The sequence below is a fragment of the Telopea speciosissima genome, chromosome 4 (genome assembly GCF_018873765.1).
Source record: "Telopea speciosissima isolate NSW1024214 ecotype Mountain lineage chromosome 4, Tspe_v1, whole genome shotgun sequence".
Lineage (NCBI taxonomy): Eukaryota > Viridiplantae > Streptophyta > Magnoliopsida > Proteales > Proteaceae > Telopea > Telopea speciosissima.
In genome coordinates, this window is record NC_057919.1 from 60,441,070 (window position 1) to 60,466,443 (window position 25,374).

The 25,374-nt window shown below is 39.5% G+C and overlaps 1 protein-coding gene and 1 non-coding gene across 2 annotated transcripts; one reads left to right on the plus strand and one right to left on the minus strand.

Moving 5' to 3' along the window:
* Positions 1–991: 991 nt before the first annotated feature.
* On the minus strand, positions 992–1,076 carry LOC122660608. Its single transcript, XR_006332721.1, has one exon. It is a non-coding gene; the product is annotated as a small nucleolar RNA snoR77Y (small nucleolar RNA).
* Positions 1,077–2,688: 1,612 nt separating this feature from the next.
* On the plus strand, positions 2,689–25,077 carry LOC122658372 (bifunctional 3-dehydroquinate dehydratase/shikimate dehydrogenase, chloroplastic-like). Its single transcript, XM_043853298.1, has 11 exons — positions 2,689–2,891; positions 11,333–11,444; positions 11,829–12,047; positions 20,191–20,531; positions 21,963–22,026; positions 22,490–22,598; positions 22,967–23,116; positions 23,197–23,345; positions 23,514–23,676; positions 24,313–24,381; positions 25,047–25,077. Exons 1-10 carry the CDS (start codon positions 2,689–2,691, stop codon positions 24,354–24,356), a joined length of 1,554 nt encoding a protein of 517 aa, XP_043709233.1. The 3' UTR covers positions 24,357–24,381; positions 25,047–25,077.
* Positions 25,078–25,374: the final 297 nt, after the last annotated feature.

Below are 25,374 nucleotides of genomic sequence, written 5' to 3' on the forward strand. Positions count from 1 at the left end.
CGTTGGATAGGATGCTGGTCAAAAGGGAGGTGCAACCCTTGGTCTATTCATTGAGCCCACTGGCTGTAGCCCATCCGTACAGCCATGAAAGCTCAATGGTCATGACCCATCAGAACAGCCATATGAACCTATGGGTGTGACCCATCCGAACAGGCCCTGTGGGCCTATAAATGGGCCACAAATTCTCTCAGTCTAGCATAAAGAAAAAATACAATTCTCTGATAGCTTCAAGAGATTACTGACTCTGCAACCAGTAATCTGTCCAGCCTGATTTATTTTGGGAGGTAGGTTTGCTGCAACCCTTTGCAGGATTAGGAGGGTGCAAATACTGTCTTAAGGACAGAACAACCTCGTTCGACTCAGGCCATCTTTCTGTCGTTTTCTTTTTTTATTCGAATTAATCTTAACATCTGACCTACAATAATTTATAGAGATGACAAATGAAGTCCTTGACGTATAACATGATCTAAGTGTTATATATTCTCTTTGTCCAGGAAAAATCCTAGAGTACTTGTTCATTGTTAGAACAGAAATGAGGAGTTCTACACTTTGCCTGTCAATCTCAACCGGTTCTTTCCATCCACATAGCAAATCTACAACTGGGTCACCAAGCAAGCTCTGTCCTGTGAACTAGAGTTCTAGTGAAGGTTCTCAGTGGGAGTTGAGAATGACCAATTTTTTGAGGACTTCTAGGCGACCATTGCTTCTTCTGTAATTTTGTCACACTATCATTAAGTGGGTTCTCAAGCATTGTAAAGCATTTGATCTAGACTTTGTAGGATCTGATGTAATAATAAGGTAAATTTTGCATCTTTCTATTCATGCTTGGATTGAAATTTCAACAATGGCAGTAATGAAACCAACAAACAAGGTTTTCCATTATTGAGTTCTTTCCTCTTAAAATTCCATTCTTGGCTTCTGTTGCAGTCTTTTACTTTTAAGAATTTCCTTAAATAAATAAGAAAAAGGGGAAATAGGGAGAGGAAACACAGAGAAGCCTCAGATTGCCACTTAACATCAAAGGAAAATTCAGACGGTAATTCCAACAAAATATCAAGTAATATCATCATAGGCTTCAACCAATAAACAGATTAAAATTAATATAAAAAATATATATATAAGCCATGATGTAGGTGGCAATTACGTAATTTTTGGTAAACAATATAAACAATTCTATTAAGTGTTACCCATATAGATTTCTGTTTCTTCTAAATTTTAGAAGAAAAAAAATTTCGGGGTTATCATACAGCAGTTTAGGACCCAGAAACGCTCAAAAAACACAGAAACACATAAAAGTGTGCCGGACCCAAAAACACTAAAAAAAAAACAGAACGTTACCATACAGAACCTTAATTAATACCTCTCTCTTCCTCTCCTTTTGTTTTTTTTTGCCCCATTATGAGAAAAGCAAAAAAGGGTGGTGTTTTAAATACAAACGCGTGACTTCTCTTTCTCTTTCTTTTTTTAGTTCCATTAATAAAACCTAGAAAGTTTCTTGAGGGTGCGGCTCTACATACATGTGGTGATATAAGCCAACAATAGTGAATTGACCATGTTACCCCTACTAATATACTTTTGTGGCTTATGATATCTAATATCTCTCTCCTTCCATTTCAAGAGTATCATCAGATTGTTTTATATACACCATAGTGAATATCATTATTTTATCAGAAAACAGAACAAGAAACTATTCTGTTGTGTTGGGTTAGTTTTTCTTCATTTGTTTTTGGGTTTTACGGTTGAAAACAGAAAATTGGTTCTCAATTTGGGTGTCCTTGATCTAATGGTATGCAGAAGAAATTCAGTTGGGATTCTAGTATCATGTATGACATCATCTCCTCATTTGTAAGGTTTTTAGTCTAAGGAGACATCAAGTCAACATGATCGTATGTACATATAGGCTATGTTTGTTATATATTCTTGGAATGCATTTTATGCCGATATTGTACTATAAGATTGATATAAAATCAATCTAAAATGCATCGTATCAACATGTATGTTGGTAAACTTGCGTCAATAACCACAAATACCATTTCAGTGATTTTTTGATGAATGTAATTCATGGATTGTATTTAAAATATGAAAAATAAATAACCTACAAAAAATAAAACCTAAAAAACCTTCTTATTTTGAAGTCGAAATCTTGATTTAAAAATCATAGATTTCAATCGAGATATCATCTGTCTCGATGTATGTACTGATTAAAACTTTCTCGAAATCCGAGCTTTTAGAACCTTGATTTTAATCGGACGGTTCAATCCCAATAACAAGATTTCCAAACATGATGAGACAGAATATTTTTTCCCTTCTTTTTTTGTTGAGTAATGAGAAACAGAGAGATCAGTTCCTCGATTTGCTTGGGTCTCTTATAATTACAAGACATGACCTCATTCACGTGGGAGTGGGAAAGAGAGAGGGACGGATTGATTGGCATGAGAAATGACGTTAATAGGTCTCTTCAACACTTTAATTTCACTTACATCCTTACAGGTACGAAAAGATAAGAGTCAGTCATTAACTTTTAAAATTACATTTTCAGTTTTTCTCTGACCAATCATATCCTTTTCATTATGGGTATTCTTGGCAACTAAAATAAAGTTATTATAAGAAAACTAGTTTTTCCCAATTATTTTATTCCTGTCTTCTTATCAGTCTAGCCTGATAAGAGGTACCTCTGAGCATTAAATCATGGCGTCTTTGAACAACAAACTCCTAATCTGCACCAGCTTAGAGTGTCAGACAGTGAATGAAATGGTTTCTTCCATGGCGAAGGCCAAGCTTGAAGGAGCTGATCTGGTTGAGCTTCGAATGGATGCTTTGTCCTTCCCCAGCATTTCAGAAGTTGCAGACCTCATAAAACGAAGAACATTGCCTGTAATCGTCTCGTTCAGGTATTTATTTCTTGCATTTAACTCGTTAATAATTAATGCGGAAAAAAAAAACCTCTCAAATTCTCCAAGAATGTAGTTTGGGATTGAGATGTTGTCATCTGACAGCTACGACATTGAACAATCCGAACTCAAGGGAATTAGGAAAAAAACAAAAGGAAAATTGCTTAGATCTACTTGATTAGAAAAGGATTTACAAACTTTAGTAGAAATAAATTATATTTTACAATTCTTAAGTTGAATAGATTTACCAAATCCCCATAAGAGTAATAAAAATTAAATGAATAGTCTAACATACCCTTGGCATCTTTCTCTTTTCGTTATTTCTTATATTTTTATTTTACCTCTCTCCTCCTTGTTCTTCTTCCTCTTCTTTGTTAGGGGATGCGGCTACGGCGGCTACTGTCACCGCACTCCCTGCTCCCGCCCTCCCTCTCTCTTCCCTGCTCCTCCTTCCAGTTAGTTCCACAACCTTCCCTTCCACCCCTTTCACCCCACCCTTCTTATAGTCAATTTTCTCAGAAATATTTCGGGAGCTTGATATCTTCTCGATCGGCTCACGTGGGGAGAAGACAATTTACCTACATATAATACACAAATCATAAACTACTCTTTCACAGGATCAATGCTGTGATAGAACAAAGTGAAAGGTGGGGAGAAGCCAATTTACCTATATATAAACTCCATTGGGACAACGAAGGTGAAAGGTGGGTATAAATTGGGATATGAATAGAGGCATTTGCCATCATTTGCCATTTATGATGTTATGAGGTATGTGCAACCACCTATTTTCACCCGAGAAGCATCACTGCTTTTAGCTCTTGGAGCCAAAGGAAAATGCTCTGTTTTGTCCTCTTCAACCTTTATGATAAAGCAACCAATTGCAAGGTTTGAAGGTCATGCAATACTTTACCAAAAAGATAAAAAGGTCACACAATAAATGTTGATTTTGCAAGAAAGGAAGGAAAAAAAATCTGAAGAATGAGTTGATTAATCTATATTCAAGGTACATAGGAAAACCACTTGAACAGATTGAGGAGGATATCAAGCGTCCAAAATATTCCACAGAAAATTGGTTGCAGGGGATAGGGTGAAGGTGTGGCTGGAGGGAAATTCATAGAATTAACAGGAGGGAATGACGAAGAAGAGGGATGATGGTAGTAGGTGTGGGGAATAAAAAATTAAAAGGCGGGAGCAAGGAGTGTGGTGACAGTCACCGCTGCAACCTCATCCCCTGGTGGTGATGAAGGAGGAGGGAGGTGATAAAAAAAATATATAAAAATGATCGTAAAACGCTAAAATGGGAATAAAAAAATAATAAAAAGAAAAGAGAAGACGCAAAGGGTGTTTTAGGTTATTCCTTTAGCTTATTACTCTTACGGGAATTTGGTAAATATTTTCAACATAGTAACTTATGATTGTAAAACATAATTTATTTCTACCAAGTTTATAAATCTTTTTCTAATCAAGTAGATCTAGGAAATTTTTCCAAAAAAAAATAGACTGAATTGAACTCAGACCGTTGGATGTCGCACCTGTCATATGGCGACATCCACCCCTGAACTACACCGCGCATGCACATGTAAAGAATTGGAGAGGATCTTAATCCTAATTAATGTGATTAGTGTTGTTAAATTGTAGTTTTCTTTTAGTATAATCGGTTCTGACTGTTCTGATCAGTGTGAGTTAAGTAGTGATGTGGATAAAATAATCCCAAAGCAGTATCTGAAAGCTAAGGTTAAGGGGATAAGGGATGTGGATAATGTAATCCCAAATTGTACCTCATATTCGGAGAATCTATATATAGTCATAAATAGGATCTCTATCCCCTCAATTTCTTCAATTCCATCTAATTGTGGGCGGAAATGATCACCTTATCCGAACACACTGTCTGGGTGGGGTCCATCTCCCTTTATTAGAGGGAATTGAGGAAATTGACGGGCAGGCAAATTGAGGTGATAATTTTCCTCAAAAATTACCTCTAAATCTTCTATCCATATTTGCATTGTTTAAGAGACTACTCAATTTATCTTTTCATACGTTGTTCGATGTGGGACTAATCAGTTTACTCACTTCGTGATTCTATCATAACTTAGTTTACCTATTAATGGATAGACCGATGAAGATGATGATCTTTATACCATGGTTCTAAATTTCGGATTGGATTGGTCGATTTTGGTCAGATTAGATTGGTATCGGTTGAGACCGATCCTGAGACCAATTAGATACACCTGTACAGAGTAAGGACAAGGGTAAAAAAAATTGTTTTTTTTTATAAAAAAAAAAAACTAGGGCAAATGTGTCATATTTGGCCTGATTCTGGATGATACCGATCCGATCCATATACTGAGATTACCATGGTTTTAGTGCACGGTATCAGAATGGGTATCGGCAACACACAAAACCGATACGATACTAGTACGGTATCGGCCTGGATCAAAAGTATTGAACAAAATTACCCCTAAATTTTCTTTAAAAATGAGTTTTCTGATCATTTTACCCCTTATCCGTACCGTGCTACTGCTACTATATCAGCACGGTATCGATATCGGTGACTAGCAAAACCGATACATATCATACGATACCGATACTTAGAACCATGGAGATTACAAACCATGCTTTATACTCTTTAATACTCTTTAGTTTGAGATTAATGATATCGATGCTTTTAATGTCCTTGATGATGTCATGTGCTTGTATTATTAGTTCATCACTGCTTCAACTAACCTACCATACAACCAACCAATTATGATGTGATGTTGTCATCACTCCCTCAACTAATTTACCATAAAACCAACTAACTTTAAACTCTTTCACTGGTTATGATGTCATGTACTGGCAGATCACTCATCCGTCCTTCAACTAACCAAAGTTCAAATCTGCCACTCACATGGGGACGGGTGGAGATAGATCTGAACCCTCCATGGGTTGTGGGATCTGCCTCTAGGGTGTGAGATCTACGTCCTATGGAAGGATCAGATCTATCCCCACCCGTCCCCATGTGGGTAGTTGATAGATTCCATTTGGTTGACATTGGGTGTATAACATCATATTTGACCAAGTTTTCCCACATCCACAATCAAAGGAGAATTCTTTGACTAGTGGGTGAGAATGGTGTTGAGAAGGTATCACACAAGGGGTGAAGGCATTATTGACTTCGTCCTATTAGGGATGGGATCAGACATTAATGACCGTACGATGGCAGCAGACGCTTCACCATAAGATGAAAGAAAACTTCCCCCTAAATTAGGGTAAAGGTTAGAGTGCCCAACATCATGTCTTGCCTCTCTCCTCCCTCATGTAAAAGTCCCCCTATTCCTCCCATCCTACCCCCATTGATTGAGCCGCTAGCTAGCTCTAAGAAAGCTGGTGGTATGCTCAACTTCTACCCTCTAAATTATGTCCATTACATTTAATGCTTACACCATCAATAACAATTCCCAAATATGCAGCCTTTAATCACAAACCAAATATCTGACGATGTTAGTGATGTGTTAGTTTTGAAAGGTAAAAGATAATTACATATAAATTACATGTACCCCTTGATGTTTGAAACAATAATAGAATATCTCCTTTACTATTTACGTATAACCCTTGATGTTTGACGGTGTTAGTTTTGAAAGGTAAAAGATAATTTTACCCTCTTAACATCAGTGACTTAAATCAAATATCAATTGTTTACCAAAAGGAAAAAATCAAATTTCTACCAACAACTGTTTAGCTCAGTTGGTAAGCCGTGGTGTCCTTCATGCCTATGCTCACCAAGAGGTCTCGAATTCAAGTCTCTTGGCTGGTATCTTATCCCCTCCCTGGTTCGATCCCCCCCTCCCCCTTTCCCTTTCTATCATACTATATATGTAAAGCTTTCAATTAACCAAAAAAAAAAAAAAATCAAATGTCAATTACCATTTTACCCTTATTTATATCATCTCTTCCAAACCAAAAATCCTTAAATCGATTTAGGGTTTTGCCACACACCAGTTCCGACGAAGGTTGCGAAGATGCCGCCAGATGATGGTCTATGACCATCCGATCTAGGATAACGACCCTCTCCACTTCGTCTTCTATCTACCCACTCGCTTCTTTCTTGGAATATCTGCAAAATCCTTTCTTTCCATTGCTCCGCCACAGCTCCGATGGGCATAATACGCCTCTACTCCGCCAGTCACTGCAACTCTCTTCTCAATGCCGTCGTCAGCGGTTTCTTCCACCGGAAAAACCTCTATCGGCAACCTCTTGTAGTGCCTACGTCTTATTCCTTCCAACTCGTTCATCCGTTCAAGCCCTTTCGTCATAACTCCGTAAAGCTCTCCCCAGACTTGGTTGCAATGGCCGTTGAGGTTGATGAGGAAAGGAACACGATAGGGTCCGCAGACGAGTGTGAATCTCTCGACAGTTCGATAAACTTCGAGAAATATGACATCACCTGTTGGCATCAGGGCTTCGATTAAGCCGTGGTTGGGGAAGCCTCGTTTGAGGGTCCGGTAGGCAAGGTTCAAAATTCAGGTATCGGACTCGGTATCGGTCATTGTCAAAACATTCTTGGATCGGGATCGAAACGGTACAAATTGGTCAGGATCGATCAAAACACCCCCAAAATCGTTTTTTTGTGGATTGGGTTATGTATCGGCCAAAGTTGGTGGATGTTTTGATCTCAGGATCGGATCGGCAGATATTATTCGGATTAGATCGATCAATATCGGTTGGTATCGATCAATATTGGTCAAGATAATATAAAAAATTAAAAAAAAAACTTAAAAACTTTTGAAAAAATAAAAAAAATTCAATCGGATCAAAAGGAGCGATCCAATCAAACCTTGTTGTATAGGTCTAATCTCAGGATCGGCCTCGATTGATACCGGTCCAATCCGGCCAATATCCTATGTGAGATTCAGAACCATGCCCGTAGGTGAAGATGAGTTTTCGTTTCTTTTATTGAGCCCATCTTTTCTCCTCTCTATTTGTTTCTCTATTGAAGCCTGTAAGTAAATATTGGTTCGTTTCCATTGGAGGAACTCAATATGTGGGTTATGGGGTCTAGGGTGATTTTTTTTAAGCGATTTTTCTGCGATGATAAATATACTTTGCAGTTCGTCGGAGAAGAAAGAGATCAGGGAAGACGGTTTGGAATGTTGGTTTTTCTGGAGATGGGTTTGAGCTGTGGTTATTTTCGGGGTAAAACTGTCCATGACAAAATAGAAGGGCAATATAATCATTTTCAAAAGTTTAATTACAATTTACGATTTAAACTTAACGGTAAGAATTTATTTGAAAACCTTCTAAGCATCTAGGAGAATGCACGTAAAATATCAAACTACGGGGATGTTTTGTTATTGTTTCAAACACCGGGGTGCATGTAAATTGCTCAAATAATAACAATAATATCACTTTGATTTTTTGCTTTTGGTCTTTTGTTTGTTGAAGTAATTAACCTCATAAGCATCATAGCATGAAATCAACTTTATCACCATTGACGGGGGATGTATCACTATAGTTTAATATCACTTTTTTTTTAGGGGGTGGGGGTGGGGGAGAGAGAGTTTAGTAATCACTTTTTAATACATGCATTCTTTCTATCTCTCCTCCTCACATAAGATGACTTCTCTATCCCATATGTAGGAATTCATTTTATCGTTTCTCATTGGTATGCTCCCTAATGGTATGGTTTTTATTTTTTTATTTTATTTTTTTGGCCAAGCAAACAAAATGAATTATTATTAAAAGAAAGAAGAGAAAGACCTCCCCCTAGAAAGGAGAGAAGGGTTTACAATGAAATGCCAAAATATTCCATAACTATGACACATAATTATACCACTTTTTAACCCCTTCTGCTTCTAATGCTTGTTACAAGCAAGATTATAGGAATTGGTATCGGCATCGGTATCGATATAGATTGGTTATGTCAGTTTGATACGGATTATTAAAGCCGCTTTTGGAAATCAACCATTTTATCAATCGAGAAAATAATAAAAAGGAAAAAAGAATGTTGCATGGTCACATAGCCATTGTGCCCAAACACACGAACACGCAAAATTACCACTCTATCCCCTATGAAATAAAAAATCTCATCCATGTATGTACTTTTGTAGGGGTGTCCAATCTAGGCCCTACCCGGTAGAACCGACCGAGCCCACTAGCTAAAGCCCGGACCGGCTTAGTAATCGGTAGGTCCCAGTTTGGGGTCCCAGCCCATCGAGCGCCAGACCAGATCGGCCGAATGCTACTCTGACCTAGCCCAATCGAACCTAGCCTGACCTATTTACTGACTTTAAAACCTTGTGAAGCAATAATAGAAGTGACCACATGATTAGGATTTTTTTTGTGGTGTTAATCAGTTTGTCACTAATTAAATGGGCGTTCTTACTGCCTCAGAATATCTTTCTAGGTGTGCAGGTGATTATGAGTACATAAATATTATGATAGAGAATGATGAGAATGGAGGTGTAGGAAGATTGAGAGTAGACATACATTTCAAGTCTTAGTTTGAATCGGCAAGGCCTACTACTTCTTACGCACAACTCACAGATATGCTCCCCTATATCTTTGTTGGGTGTGAAACCAAGCTTAACAAGATTATTTCAATCCTTTGCACAGCTGCAAAATAGTCACTGAAAGAGAGTCAAACATGCCCACAGGCCAGTTAAAGCCCGTTTAGAGTTAAACATTAGCACGATTATAGCTCGACCTGGCCGGACCGAATACTTAAACGGGCTGTCACGGTGATGACTCTAAGCATTGTGAGGCTCGGCTAGGCCCGATCGATTGACACCCCAATACCCCTGCACAAGCTCTCATTGGCCCCCGCATTGGTCAGGGGCTACACGACCACACAGTGATCTCTTGCCCTAATAAAAGAAATCAAAATGTTTGGATATTTATAAAATGACCAATATACTAGCCAATATGATGTCGATATTTAAAAAATGCATTGACCGATACCGTGGCCAATACAGTTGTAACAATCAATACATCGTGTGATACTATTAGGATCTTTATCCCCTCAATGTGCCTACCCTTCAATTCCCTCAATTCCATCTAATAGGAGAACAAAAATGACCACCCTATCCCCTATCCGAACACACTGCCCAAGGTGGGACCCACCTTACTCTATTAGAGGGAATTGAGGAAATTGACGGGTAATTGAGGTGATATTTTTCCGATACTATTAATCAATGCACTATTGATCATAAGTATAAAAATTATAATGTAGGTGGCATTTTACAATTTTTGGTGGACACCAGACACAATTCTATTAAAGGTTTATGTTTCTTTTTAGTTATAGAAGTGTTTTTTTTTGTTTTTTCAGAGTTTTATTTAGCAATATTTCAAGAATCAGAAACGCTCAAAAAACACAGAAGCACATAATACTGTGCCGGGTCACATAAACATTGTCATACAGTGCCTAAGAGCCCGCCAAAACATGGAACCGAAAACCAAAAACAAACCACTACAGAAACGGGGCCGGGGCCGGGGCCGGAATTAATGAATTATCCAGCTAAGGAAAATCACAATCGTCCCACAGCGCGACCAAGAAAAAAGCTTGGAAGCCCCAAGAGGGTTTTGGGTCGTGAATCATTGTTCATTTAGCTACAGCCACTAGTATAATAATTGATAATTTGAATCAATTCAACCTGTTAAGATCTTTGGAATTTGGATTTTGGAGTGAGAATTGAGTTTTGTTTGGTTCATAGTAGTTCATAGGTTTTTTTATTTTTTTGGTCTATCCTACTCAAGGGCCCATAGGCCAATTACAAACTAAAGGGAGGGCTATGACAAACCCACATCTACAACTAATGGGAGGGGAGGACTAAAGGGAGGGGGAGGGGGAGAAAAGTGCCTTTTTTGGCACAAATGAAATTTAGGAGAATCGAACCCTTGACCTCTTCGGGACATGCACCAACTTGGGGGGGAGTTTTTTGGTACAAATGCAATCCAGGAGAATCGAACCCTTGACCTCCTGGGGACATGCACCATCTTGGGGGGGAGTTTTTTGGCACAAATGCAATCCAGGAGAATCGAACCCTTGACCTGCTGGGGCATGCACCAACTTGCAATGCCTGCAGCCAACCGAGCTAGTGGTTGTTTGCCACAGTAGTTCATAGTTCGGCTGCAAAGAAGTGAAAGAACTTGTTTCTCCTCGGATTGTTGCTTCAAATCTGTTTCGTAGGTGAAACCTGAGCTCGGATTTAGAGCTTTAATGAGCTAAGTGGGAATGAAGATGACATAATAGCAGAACATGATAGAGTATTTGTTCTCTCTGTTTCCAAAATTAATCATGGTCACCACCAAGAGTTCTGTCTTGCCTCTACCCAGTCCATCGCTTTTCCCTTTTCTTTGTTCATTCTGTGTTTGGCTCTTGACTCACAATCTTTTGAGACTTGGGCTTAGTATTATCACAGACTTCGTCTTTTCATGCTTCATATTTAAAATGTGCGAGGTTTCAGGCTCAAATCGTCAGTGGATGATGCACAGAAAAGAGATGAGAAGAAGACTTGCTTTCGTGTGTTAGGTTTGGCTCTTGAATTGAACGCGGAGTTCGTGGAAGTAGAGCTCGAGGTAGTTACTAATCGCTATCATATTTCTTTTTCATCACCAGCCCACCCCTGCGTATTAGGTAATCTTTTGAGTTAGATTGATTACAACATCTTGTATGATATTTTTCATAATTCTGTTCGACTTCAAGAAAATTTCCTGGTGCTCAAATGGCATGAAAATTGATGTAAATAAAGTAGCAGAAAACTACATTACTTTCTACTACAGAATGCGAGAAGGAAGTTAAGTAATCACATTTCTAATCAGTACACATTTGATGACTCCACATCAATTAATTACCATAACAGCAGTTTGTTGAATAAAAGCTAGGCCATGATTAATGATTATCCATTAATTCCAACCCCCATCTCCCCCAAAAGCAAATATTTATTTGTTTATACTTTGCAGGTGGCTTCTGATTTCACGATGAGCGAGTATTCAAACAAAAGTTCCAATAGTAAGCTAATTGTATCAAGCTATAAGGGTGCTGGGACCCCTTCCAAAGAGGAACTCAGCTATCTTGTTGCACGCCTCCAATCCATTGGTGCTGATATCATCAAACTTGGAACTGATGTGGTTAAAATCACAGATGTGGCACCGGTTTTCCATCTGATTTCACATTGCCAGGTAATTATTGTTGATAGTGTGATTCTTAATCTCTAGGTTTGTTTCTTATGATATTATCCTATCAATTGATTGAGAATTGTTGTAATTCTTCTGTCCTTTCCTCTCTTACCATGATAATTAGGTCTCTGCATGTTGCACAGTCACATGTCACCCTTATTTCTTCTCATTTCCTAAATTGTGGACTACTTTGCATATTCTTCATTTCTTCTAGGAGGATGTGGTAATTTCTATCAAGATCAAGAGATATAACTAATAAATTCATTAACTAACTCAACTAAGCCTTTACTTCCCCTCCCCCCCACCCCCCAAAAAAAAAAAAACTCAACTAAAACATTTCTGACAAAAGTATGGACAGCAGAATTTTGAATTTGAATTGGTGTGTATTTCATTGAATCATTGAAGTAAGAGTATAAATTTATACAAAGATTACAAGGGACAATTCCCTAATTAACTCCTATGATTAAGTAATGGATATGAAAGAATAAATCATCCTAATTAGCTCCTAAGATAATGCAACAGAATATATCCTAGTCAACTGGATCTTATGAAAACTCATATGGTAAGACTCCGCCTCAAGTTAGAGCATGTTGGTTACAAATACCCAACTGGGAACTCAAATTTTGAAATTGTTCCTGACCAAGGGACTTGATGAAGAGATTGGCTAGATGATCTAAACTTGCAATTTTTGTTGGGCGAATGATGCCTTGTTGAAGTTTTTCACGAACCACATGGCAGTCTATTTCAATGTGTTTTGTGCGTTCATGAAAAACAGGGTTTGATGTGATGTGGATGGCCGCTTGATTATCGCAAAATAATGGTGTTGGTGATGTTGGAGTAATTCCCAAATCCTTTAACAGATATGATAACCAAGAGATTTCACATGTTGCAATGGCCATGGCCCTATATTCTGCTTCTGCAGGTGAACGAGAGACAGTGGTTTGTTTCTTTGTCTTCTAAGAAATGGGGCTGGTTCCAAGAAGTAAGCAATACCCAATCATCGACCTTTTGGTTATTGGACAAGTTGCCCAATCTGAATCACAGTAACCACGCAGTTGGAGTGATGATGTAGAAGATAGAAACATGTCTTGCCCCGGTGTAGCCTTTAAAAATTTGAGTAATCGATGCGCAACATCCAAATGAGGTTGACGGGACTGATGCATAAATTGATTGAGAATATTTATCGTATGGGCAATATTAGGGCGGGTTATCGTCAGGTAAATTAATCGGCCGACAAGTCGACGATAAATGGAAGGATTCGGTAATAATTCTCCTCTGGAATCTGTGAGACCCAAGTTTTGCTCCATTGGTGTTTCTGCTGGCCTAGTACCTGTGAGCCCACAGTCCTTGAGGATCCAAGGTGTATTTCCGCTGAGATAGATAATTTCCCTTATGAGAATGCGCCACCTCGATGCCCAAAAAAAATTTCAAGGGGCTAAGATCTTTTATATGAAAATTTTGCAATAAAAAATCTTTGACAGTGGCGATCAATGTGGCATCGGTGCCAGTGATGTTTATATCATCCACATAGAGCACAATATAAATGCATTCATCTTGGTGCTGAAATGTAAACGAGGAATGATCTGCCTGAGATTGACTGAACCCGAATTTGAGTAGAGCAGTTGAAAATTTTGAGAACCACTGACGAGATGCCTGTTTTAAACCATATAAAGATTTTTGAAGTTTGCAAACAATATTCTCCCCCTTTCGACGATATCCAGGAGGTGGTGTCATGTAGACATCTTCATCAAGGTCTCCATGTAAGAACGCATTGTGAACATCCATTTGATGTAGTAACCAGCCTTTGATAGATGTAAGTGCTATAAGTGTGCGGACTGTTACAAGTTTCGCGACTAGTGCGAAGGTGTCATGGTAATCGATTCCTTCTACCTAATTGTAGCCCTTGGCCACTAATCGTGCCTTGTAACGTTCAATTGAACCATCAGAGCGCCGTTTTATTTTGAACACCCATTTCGACCCAATTGACTTTTTTCCTTGTGGTAAAGGAACAAGAGACCAAGTATTGTTCTTAGACAATGCCATAATTTCTGCTCGCATTGCATCCTGCCATTCGGGGTATTTCATTGCCTCGGCAAAGGTTGCAGGTTCACTTGTACTAGCTAAAGATGAAAGGAAATGAAAATTACTATATTGTAAAAATTTAGTCAGAGTATGGGGGTTACCTTGGACCGTTGTCGAAGATGATAATTGCGAGGTGGTAAACGAACATTGGTAATCTCTCAAATACCGTGGTTGCGCTCTATTACGCATTGGATGGATTGAAGGGACATGAGGAACAAGGCCTGTTTCTGAATTCTGATCTGGTAAAGCATTGGCTGGTGGTGGAGGTTCAATGTCAATAGTGGTCGGTGGTGATGGGGATTCAAATGTAGTGGGAAGTGGTGGAGGTTCAATGTCAATAGTGGTCGGTGGTGATGGGGATTCAAATGTAGTGGGAAGTGGGTCAGTTGTAGTGGGTTGTGGTAGCAAAATTTCTAAATCATCCTCATCAGGTTCGGTATGCATTAGTGGGCGCACAAGGGGTGAGGTTGTGTCTGAGACTTTCTGGATTGGAAAAATATGCTCATGAAATATGACATCTCGTGACACCATAATTTTTTTTTGTGGCTAAATCATGAATGCGGTATCCCTTTTGCCCAAATGGGTGGCCAAGCAAAATCCCTGGTGATGCCCTTTTGTCGAACTTATGCTGTGGAGCAATGTTTCGAACAAAGCAAAGGCAGCCAAAAACTCTTAGGTGGGAGAAGGATGGTTTCTTGCCAAATAACAATTCATATGGTGTTTTCCCTTGCAACACAGAAGTGGGTAAGCAATGATAAGATATGTGGCAGTACGAACACAGTCCCCCCAAAATTCTAATGGCAAATGGGCATGAAAATGTAACGCTCGGGCTACGTTGAGAAGATGACGGTGTTTGTGTTCCACCACTCTATTTTGTTGAGGGGTGGAAACGCAACTTAATTGATGTATAACCCCACTTGATTGAAAAAATTGAAATGATGGATGATTTAGAAATTCTGTACCATGATCGGAACGGATGATTTTTATTTTGGTTTCAAATTGCCTTTGTATCATGGCAAAGAAAGATTGAACCAGTGTTGGTACTTCAGCTGTTGTTTGCATGAGATAAAGCCAAGTGCTTCTTGAAAAATCATCCACAATTGTTAAAAAATACTTTGCACCAGATAGGGATTGGGTACAATATGGTCCCCAAACATCTAGATGTATCATATCAAAACAATTTGCTAGTAGGAAATGGAAGACGATTTTGATTTGCAAGTGGGCAAACAATACAAGGACAATCCTTATCAAATGAGATAGCAGGATCCAAATGTTTTAAAGGAGATAGAATGGAAGAACCCGGGCGACCTAGGCGGCAATGCCATAGGTCATGAGATGTTCCATTGGCAGCGGCAACCGACCTCTGTGGTATCTCCAGATAGTAGAGATTGCCATGATGTTTACCTGTCGCAAAAATCCTCTTCGAGCGTGGGTCCTGAAAAACACAAGAATTATTGGTAAAATGAACTTCACAGGAGGTATTAGTGGTTAGCCGGGGAATGGAAAGCAAATTGAAATGAAAGGTGGGAATGTAGAGAACATTTTCAAGTGCTAAGGAAGATGATAAAGTAACAATGCCTATATGAACAACAGGTGTTTGAGCACCATTAGGCAATGTAATAGGTAACACATGAGTAGGATTTGTAATATTCGAAAAAATTGATAAATCAGAAGAGATGTGATCGGTTGCCCCTGTATCGATTATCCAAGGGGAAGAGCCGACTGAAGTTGCTAGACAAAATGTACCTGCAAGATTTGCGAGGGGATGAGGGTTACTGAGAGGATGCAATGCCAAGAGTTGTTGTATCTGTTCGGCAGATAGAGTTGGAGCCGAAGTGGTGGTAGCCGCGGCAGTAAAAGGAGACGGCATTGTTGTTGCACAATGGGCAGCAGGGCTGCAAGTATTGGATGTGCTCTTGGTGTTGGTTCTATTGCAGCTGTCAGGGAACCCGTGTTTATTGAAACAGCGTGCCTCTGAGTGGCCATCTTTGCCACAGAAGTCACAGTGGTAAGCAGGCTTGGATGCACGTGGGTTTGCTCCTTTGTGATGACCGGCTGCCATAGCAGCATGTTCAACATTTGAAGTGGGAAGAGAATGGATGGAGCATTGTCGCTCTTCTTGCAATAAGAGAGAGTAAGCCTTTGCATCGTAGGCAGTGGATCCATTAATAGGATCTGGCTGCGAACAGCAGAGTATGAATCATTTAATCCCTGAAGAAAATCCATTAAGGAATCAGATTCAAGGTATCCTTGAAGTGTGGCAGCAGTTCCACATGTGCAGGTTGGCATGGCTCGATATGAGGAGAGTTCATCACGAAGGCTCTTCAGTTTGGTGTAGTAGGCTGAAATGGAGTCAAGACCTTGGCTCAATGTTGAGATGGATCTGCGAATTTCGAAGATCCGAGGAGCATTCTTTTGAGAGAATCGATCGTGTAAATCGAGCCAGGCATCAGGGGCAGAGTCGATCCAGAGTATGCTATGAGCAATGGTGGGAACAATGGAATGTATGATCCATGACCTCACCATGCTGTTGCAGCGAATCCAATGTGGAAGGTCGTCAGATGTAGGGGCTGGCTTGGGCAAAGAACCATCAAGAAATTGAAGCTTGTTTTTTGCCTCAAGCGCCATGACCATGGCGTGATGCCATGTCGGAAGTTATCACCACCAAGTACTGGTGTAACAAGTGCTGTACCTGGTTGATCAGAAGAATGCAAGATGTAAGGTGAATAAGCGGGTATGGCTGTTGAAGTTGCAATTGGAGTGGCATCTTCAGCAGCAGTGGGATTAGTATTCCCAGTAGCCATTGTGAGAATGAGGGATCCCAGAAACGTTTAGGCTGATACCATGACAAGAGTATGGACAGCAGAATTTTGAATTTGAATTGGTGTGTATTTCATTGAAGTAAGAGTATAAATTTATACAAAGATTACAAGGGACAATTCCCTAATTAACTCCTATGATTAAGTAACGGATATGAAAGAATAAATCATCCTAATTAGCTCCTAAGATAATGCAACAGAATATATCGTAGTCAACTGGATCTTATGAAAACTCATATGGTAAGAATTTCCCAACTAAATGGGGTCGGCCACATGGATCCTGTTTTGCTGTTCAATTCTGTTTAATAATAAGTTCATGGGAAAATTACACCCCCTCCTCTTAACTGTGGCCTAATTACACTCCTCTCCTATGTTTTCAAAAATTTTACTAACCTCCCTTAAAATTTAAAATGCGTTAAAAACAGCCCCAGTTCGTTAATGTGTCTCCATAAGGGCTAATTCAGAGGACGTCAGTAAGGGCTAATTCATTTAATGCTCAAAATACCCTTCTTCTTCCTGTAACCCCACCCGCCCCCACCCCTCTGCAATCCCGCCCCATCTCCATAAAGATTAGGTAGCACCGCCGGAATCGATGGCCCCTAGTAACAGCTGAACTTCATCCCCTTTCCTGCAACTCTACCATCCGGCTGCCGGTGCAACCCATCTCCCCATCCCCACCTCTGCTCTCTCCTCGACCCTTTCCCTGCAACCCCGCCCCACCCCTTTCTTGCAACTCCGCCCCACCCTGCGGCCAGCCCAACCCATTTGTAAGTGAAAGTATACTGCTTATGCCACCATAGTTGTCATGGCGTCGCCATGGCGTCCTGGCGCTGGAGAGGGTTGCATGGCGACCTACGCCATGGCGTCCCTCTTCGATTTCTTCTTCCTGTCTCTCTTTCCCTCTTCGATTTCTTCTTCCTGTCTTCGATTTCTTCTTCCCTCTTCGATTTCTTCTTTCCCTCTTCAATTTCTTTCGATTTCTTCTTTCCCTCTTCGATTTCTTCTTCCTGTCTTCTTTCCCTCTTCGATTTCTGAATTTTCTTCTTAAAACTTGAGAAACAATAGAGAAAAAATAAAACATGGCTTGAGTATACATCTATTAACACATTAAAAATAGAGAAAATAAAAAATAAAACATGGTCGACATGCTCGCCATGGCGTTCGATATATCGACGTGACACCCCTCCACCGACTTGGATCGCCGTGACAACTATGTATGCCACAACTTTGCTTCTGTCAATTGGAAATGGAATGGAAGGTGTAGACAATAGCAAATGGGTTGACCCGTATTCAATATCAAACATGAGAGAGGAATATCATTCATCTTTTCCATTATGTGACAAAACCTCCATATACCTCCATTATGTGACAAAACCTTGCAGAGGGAATGTGAGAAGGCAAGGGCCGTTGAGATGATTGGGTTCACAGGTTCTGCCATCTCTGCTCTTAATACACTGGTGAGCTATCCATTAGTGAGTTACAGAACTCTTCAGTAATTCACATGGATGTAGATCATCCTCCCGATTCCTGCACCTATAAAAGCTGCCATCTTTGAGAGTTTTGCAAGACATAACTTGGCTGAATCAGAAATCGATGTGAATATTAGCATTCGAGAGAAGGTACTGCTAAGCAAGGTGGAAGCTTGTGCTTTCCCGTCGCTTGAAATCTGAAAGTGAGGACAGAGTTTAGAGTAGTGGCTTTAATTTGAGATTGAACCGAAAAGTTGGAATGCAGCCACGCCCATCCGGGTGCTTTAACCTTTAGTTTTGTGAGTCGGGATGATTCCCTCATAAGCGGGGAGAAGGGGGGCTTTGCAGGGAGTGAGCATGACTGAGGCGGGGAGGGAGCATGAGTGGGGGCAGGGAGATGGGTTGCACCAGCAGCAGGGGTGGAGGCGGAGCTGCAGGAAATGGGGTGGGGGCGAGGTTGCAAGGAAAGGGTTGAGAGAGAGAATTGAGGAAGATGATGTGGGTCCCACATTTTTTCCAAAAAAACAAACTAACCTGTTTCTGTTTTGACACGTGTCATCTTCTTTTGATTTGGGATGTTTTGGTTTTAAGGGTAAAATGGTCTTTTACATTTCACAACTAACACCGTCAGACTTAGGGGTACGAGTGTAATTTTTGAAAACACGGGAGAGGGGGTGTAATTAAGCCATAGTTCAGGGGAGGGGGTGTAATTTTCCCTAAGTTCATTGCTTTGTTATTTAGGGCAAAAAATAAACTATAGGCCAGGATGCTGAGGTTGGATCCTTTTCCATCGTTTTTCTTGTTCAAAGCTATGGAAGTTAATAGGCAAAAACTCACTCACGGCCTGCTTTGATAAGCTTACCGAAGCGGCTCATTCTCATTGTGCCACGTGGAATGATGATGTCGCATTTCTGATTGTTGGATGGATATTACATGGTTTGGATTAGCCACGTGTCAAATTTCAGGGCCTAATTCAATCAAATACCCTCCTATCTATTGGTATGGATCCCCATGTATGTCCATGTGTGCCTACAGTACTCCAACCACTACTGGGCACTCACTCTCCCATGGTCCTGAATTTGTAAAGCTCAATTTTATCACTTGGCAAACTCTTTGGTCTGAAATCTTACATGTGAGCAAGAGACCTTGGGGTTTACATATCCATAAGATATTTGTGGCCTATTCTTAAAAGTTTTAAAGTTAATAATATGACTATCAAATTATAAAAAAAAAAAAAGATTGCTCACATAATCTCTTTAGCCAATACATATGAAAAAGCAGAGACCAGAAATAAAGAGTAAAAAGTGGATGTGAATATTTATTATTTCAATATTTTGAAGGATTGAGGGATAACAAATGATAACTGAGATCATTATGTGTCAAGAAATTTTGCATGAAGGTGAAACAAATAGAATAATGTTATAGAATTTGAAAAGATTGTTAACCACCCCCCCCCCCCAAATGAAACCAAAAGAAAAAAAATGATATGATGGAAATGTTATGAATAGTTTCTATACAGTCAAGTGAGATAATCAGGAAAGTAGCTGCACGCAGTTGTTCTGAATGCATTGTACAAGAAAAAATGAAGAAACTGACGAATCGCTCTCCATCTCACGCATGTTGCTTGCTTCCTCTTGCCATGTATGCTTTCTATTTTGAAAATCCAATCCTAATTGGAATTGGATGTATTTTGTTCATTCTTTGGGAGTTGCGCTAGCTTTTCCATTGTTTTAAATGCTTGATATTGGATCACCATCTCATTTTATGGACACACAGGTGCCATTAATTGCATTGGCAATGGGTGATAAAGGTCTTATAAGCCAGCTATTATGCGCAAAATTTGGTGGTTTTTTAGTTTATGGATCCGTGAGTGGAAAACCAGTACCTGGCTTGCCAACTATTGTCAGTCTTAGGCAAGTTTACAAGATTGAGAATCTAAATATGGACACAAAAGTTTTTGGCCTCATCGCAAATCCAGTGGGACATAGCAAAAGCCCTATTCTGCATAATTTTGCTTTCAGATATGCGAGTTACAATGGAATTTATGTTCCCATGCTGGTTGATGACATCAATGAGTTCTTTGGTGTCTATTCATGCCCCGACTTTGCAGGCTTCAGGTATGTGACTTATCTATAGAGAGAGCAGAGAGAGGAGTGAGGGGGTGGAGGGAGGGTACGCTAATTCTTATTTTGGAACGTCTCTCAGTTATATGCCCACTCACTTGTTGATATTATTAGCTTCCTTACCTGAACTTGTGAAAATTGGTCCTTGCAAATTGTATCTTGCTCTTATTGATTAATGTTTCAACTAAAGCAATTTTCTTTTTCTAACTAATAATCATAGTGAAGAATAATGAATGTACTCAAAGTCACAACACTGATCTGGATTATAAAAGAAAAAGTGAAAACCTTGTTCACCTGGGAATAGCCTTCATAGTGAAACAGAAAACTCTGACTATACTTGAAGCAGCCAGGATGATCAGTCTGAATAAATTAAACTTTCAAGGAGAAAATACTGTCTTCCATTGAGTTGCACATGGCGAATGTTGAAGTCAGACCTTTAACATTACAAGTGGAGAAAAAAGTTTATCTGCTATTATATGGGCTCTGATTGATAAACAATGCTATATGGGCTCTTATCAAGTTACATGAAGAAATGTGAGTTACCCCACTGAACCTAATTATAGATCTCATTCACAGTTCTTAAATAAAGTAATGCAAATCCATAAACGATTGGACCTATCATTCTCTATTTGTTATTAAAACCAGCGTAGACTAGTGAATTGACTATTACTCTAAATTGATCAACCCATAAAGAATCTGGAAAATGCTTGAAATGGTTAGAGTTACTTTGTGCCAGTTAGCCTTTAAATTGATAGGGGACAACTATCTACTGCTAATGCCATCCCTGCACATGCAAATGATAACAGTATATTTATGTGAATCTGGGGAGATAGTCACTAAATGCTATTTCTGTTCTCCTAAAATATAGGGGAGCAATGAGCCAATCACATCTCAGACAAAAGTTAATGAATGTCTAAACTTTCCTCTTCTTTCCAACATGAAAGGCGTACTTTTGAATTAGCCATTGTCAGAAACAGATGCCTTTCCCACCCTACCTTGAGGATAACTAAGCATATGAGTAGTTTTGGTTAAAATAAATATCTCTTACTGGTCTTGGTTTTAATAAAGGATTGTGAGAGCATGGATGTTATTAACTAGATAGGTCTTCAACTATTGCTGGTCAGGTTTTGCAGTCTCTGATATGCTGCTTGTTTAACCTCTAGAATATACTTGTCAACTTTTAAATTTTAACATTGTGCCTTGATTGTTATTCACTTCTAATCCCGTTTTACATTTCTAAAACGGTGAAGATGAACTTACCTATAGATAGAGCTTTAGGTAAAGCTTCAACTATTGAATAGTGGGCATTAGCTTCCAATGTAATTGAGTTGTGAATGCATAAACTTTTAGTAATGTGATATTATATTTCTGATTGGATTTTTCCTGATGTTTGGCCCCTTTTCCTGTATGTAATTGTACCTGTAGCGTTGGAATTCCACATAAGGAAGCAGCGGTAGATTGCTGTGATGAAGTCCATCCCCTTGCTCAGGTTTTTGGAACTTATTCTCTTGACTTTGTCTTGCAGTTGCATGGAAATTTTCGATTTCAGGGTCCCATGATCTGTTATGTTAACTAATCCTCCACTCCTTCAAACACTGGATCACATAGTCCAGAGTTGCAGATCAGATCACATAAACGGAATAAGATTGCAGGATAACGGGCTCTTTGTTTAATGCCCTCCATAATGCAAGCCCACCCCCAACCCCTCCCAAAAAAAAAAAAAAAAAAAGAAAAGAAAAAGAAAAACAAAGCATCTGCAGAAAGAACCATTTTGAGCTGTGGTATGAGCTCATCTAGCCTCTGATCGCATAACTCTGGCACAGCTCGGATGCTTTATTGGATCATTTAGTTTGGTAGATTTATGTTAAATTGGAACTTATCAACCTAGAGTTTATTAACTTGGACATGATAACCATATTATCTTCTGAAATGTGGCATGCTTTCTCATTCAGTCTATTGGAGCTGTAAATACTATTATAAGGAGGCCTAGTGATGGGAAGCTGGTTGGTTATAATACAGATTGTGAGGCTTCTATTACTGCAATGGAGGATGCATTGAGAGGTACCATCATTTAATTCCGAGTGACCAAAAGAATACATTACATCATCCAGTCATAGATGACAAGGATCCCCCCACCCTTTGTTATCATATTATTAATAAAGTATTGGAAAGACTCTAGAAGTTTCTCTTAATGACTATTTTGTATTGGATCACATCAATATCTTGGAAAATCTTCTTGTTTTAGAATTTGAAGCCACTTCATTGTAACTTCTGCAGAAAAATATGTAAATAAAAGGTTTGGAAAAGTAAATCCTTCCAATGAAGTGAACGATATTTTCTGATTCACTGCAAGGGCTCTTTGAAACAGTGTTAGTATAAGTGCCCCTACCTTATTTGTTATTAACAATTGTGAGAACTGCAAGTGACAGCAAGGAAGGGAGATAATGGGGACACATCCAACACTTCTCCACTTGCTGGGAAAGTTTTTGTGCTGGTTGGAGCTGGAGGTGCTGGAAGAGCACTCGCATTTGGTGCCAAAAGTAGAGGTGCTCGGATTGTCATATTTAACCGCAACTATGGTAAAGCTGCCAGTACTCTTCTCGTTAAATGATTATGAAGTTTTTTTATTATTCAACCATAATTAAACTTTTGCAAGTAGATAGGGCGAAGGCTCTTGCACTTTCAGTTTCAGGAGAAGCACTGCCTTTTCAAGATTTGGGGAGCTTCTGCCCAGAGAAGGGCATGATCCTTGCAAATGCCACTTCCATTGGCATGCAACCAAATTCAGATAAAACACCTATTCCAAAGGTCTCTCTCTCTCTCTCTTATATGCAGGCATGTGTACACACATACACAGTTGAATTTTAGTAAAACTACACCAGTCAGCAAGTCAGGTCAATAATTGCCAAATGGCCCAAACATGATATTAATAATCTATTTGTATATTGCGTTGCTTATTTATTTGTTACCTTTCAGGATGCCTTGGGGGCATATGAGCTGGTATTTGATTCAGTTTACACACCTAGAAATACTAGGCTCTTGCAAGAAGCTGAGGAGGTGGGTGCCATTGTGGTGAGTGGCATTGAGATGTTCATTAGGCAGGCCATTGGTCAGTTCAATCTCTTCACTGGTGAAGAAGGTACTCATGCCCATCCTTACTCTCCCTCTGTAGTCATAGAACTGCTTTAAGTACACCTAGTAAATGGAAGGCAATTTAAAGAGTAGTTTCTAAGACACTGAAATTTCTTTAGCATGACCATTTTTGTAATCTTACATATTATTAACTGGCTGATGAAGTTCCTGTGTTTTAACATTCTGTTTTTTTTTTGGGTACCCCAAAACTCCATCACCCTGGGAAGCCCTCTGAAATTTTACTGATAATCAAAAGCGATAATAAATACAAGCGGTGAGAGGGGACATCTACCTTATCCCTAAAACCAAATTGAGGAGCACACTCTGGCCATTACGCACCCAGATAAAGGGCTATGCCCAGCCCTGACGCCTAGGAGAAATTAAGAACATTGCCAAAAAGAAAACCAATAATCCTTAAGAACATTGCCAAAAAGAAGGTAGCCTCAACTTGTTATTCAAAAAATGCAAGCCTGAGGGAATGAGAAAGGTCCCGCAACATTGTAAAAAAACCATTTACATGTGTTTTTACTTTTACATTTAAGGAAGTTAATTATAATGGTAAATGAAAAAAAAAAATATTATTTCTGTTGAGGACTAAAATTGCCTCTTCCTTTAACTATTATTTCTTCTGTGCTATTGGCAGCCCCTGAAGACTACATGCGCAAGGTTGTTCTAGCACATTCCTGACATGTCACTTATCATGTTTAGTAAGGTATCTTATTCATATGTAAATCAGCACAGTTTTTGACATGTCACCCATAACCTATATTGTTTAGTTATGAATCTTATTCATATGACTTCTTTTTCTAATACTTGAAAACTTAAAAAAAAAAGTACTGAATCTAAGTAGAAGGAAACTCTTTATGCCACTTCCTCTTGTGCTCTTTCCAGTCCCTGGTTGGTTTTCAGTTAATTTTTGTGACAAGCTCTAAAGCTTGCTTAGAGCAATGGTAAAAAGTTCGAGCTACCAGGGCAACTGCCCGGGTTCGAGTCTTGAGAGCAGCCTCTTTGCATTAAAAAAATGCCGAATGTTTGGGCTGTCTCCACACCCACCCCTCCCAGGATCCCGCATAGGCCGGACCAGCACCGAGTAATGGCCCTTTAAATTGTAAAGCTTGCATTTCAGTGTTGCCTGATGGAAGGGGGAGGGGGGGGGGGGGATTGAAATGTTGAATAAATCAACTTTTAAATGTTTCTCAGGAATGTTGGCTTATCACTTCTGTAAGACAATGTGTATACTGTTAGAAGTAAAACTTTTTTTCCATTTTACTTTCAACCAAATGCCCCAATTGAAGAGTTTCTTTTTTCTTTTGAGAGGTGCCTAGGATAATTTTTATTACTGTCCCAGACTAAGCCATTGGTTCATTTCTTTGACAGGGCGCGAGAGTAAACCCAAGCCCGAGTGCTGTGGACAATTATCGTCTACGGTTCCTGACCGGTGCGGTTCCCTAGTTCCTCTCACAAGAGGGGGGTGGGACCCACCCGGGGCATCTGACCGAACAGTCTGCCCAGGTGGGGTCCACCCTCCTCTTGTGAGAGGAACTAGGGAACCGCACCGGTCAGGAAACCGTACACGAAAAAAATTCGATACTGTGTGTCTGTGCCTAGAACTGCATAGTTTGGGTTGACCATATGACCACGTGGGCGTAAGAACCCATCATTTCGGCCATGTCCATTCTTAAATCAGAAGCTTAAGAAGAAACTT

Bases quoted from the DNA above. Each gene is read 5' to 3' on its own strand.
- LOC122658372 (XM_043853298.1), top strand. From the start codon at position 2,689: ATGGCGTCTTTGAACAACAAACTCCTAATCTGCACCAGCTTAGAGTGT. The intron at 12,048-20,190 runs GTAATTATTGTT...ATGGACACACAG, and splicing joins ATCTGATTTCACATTGCCAG to GTGCCATTAATTGCATTGGC. The intron at 23,677-24,312 runs GTACTCATGCCC...TGCTATTGGCAG, and splicing joins TCTCTTCACTGGTGAAGAAG to CCCCTGAAGACTACATGCGC.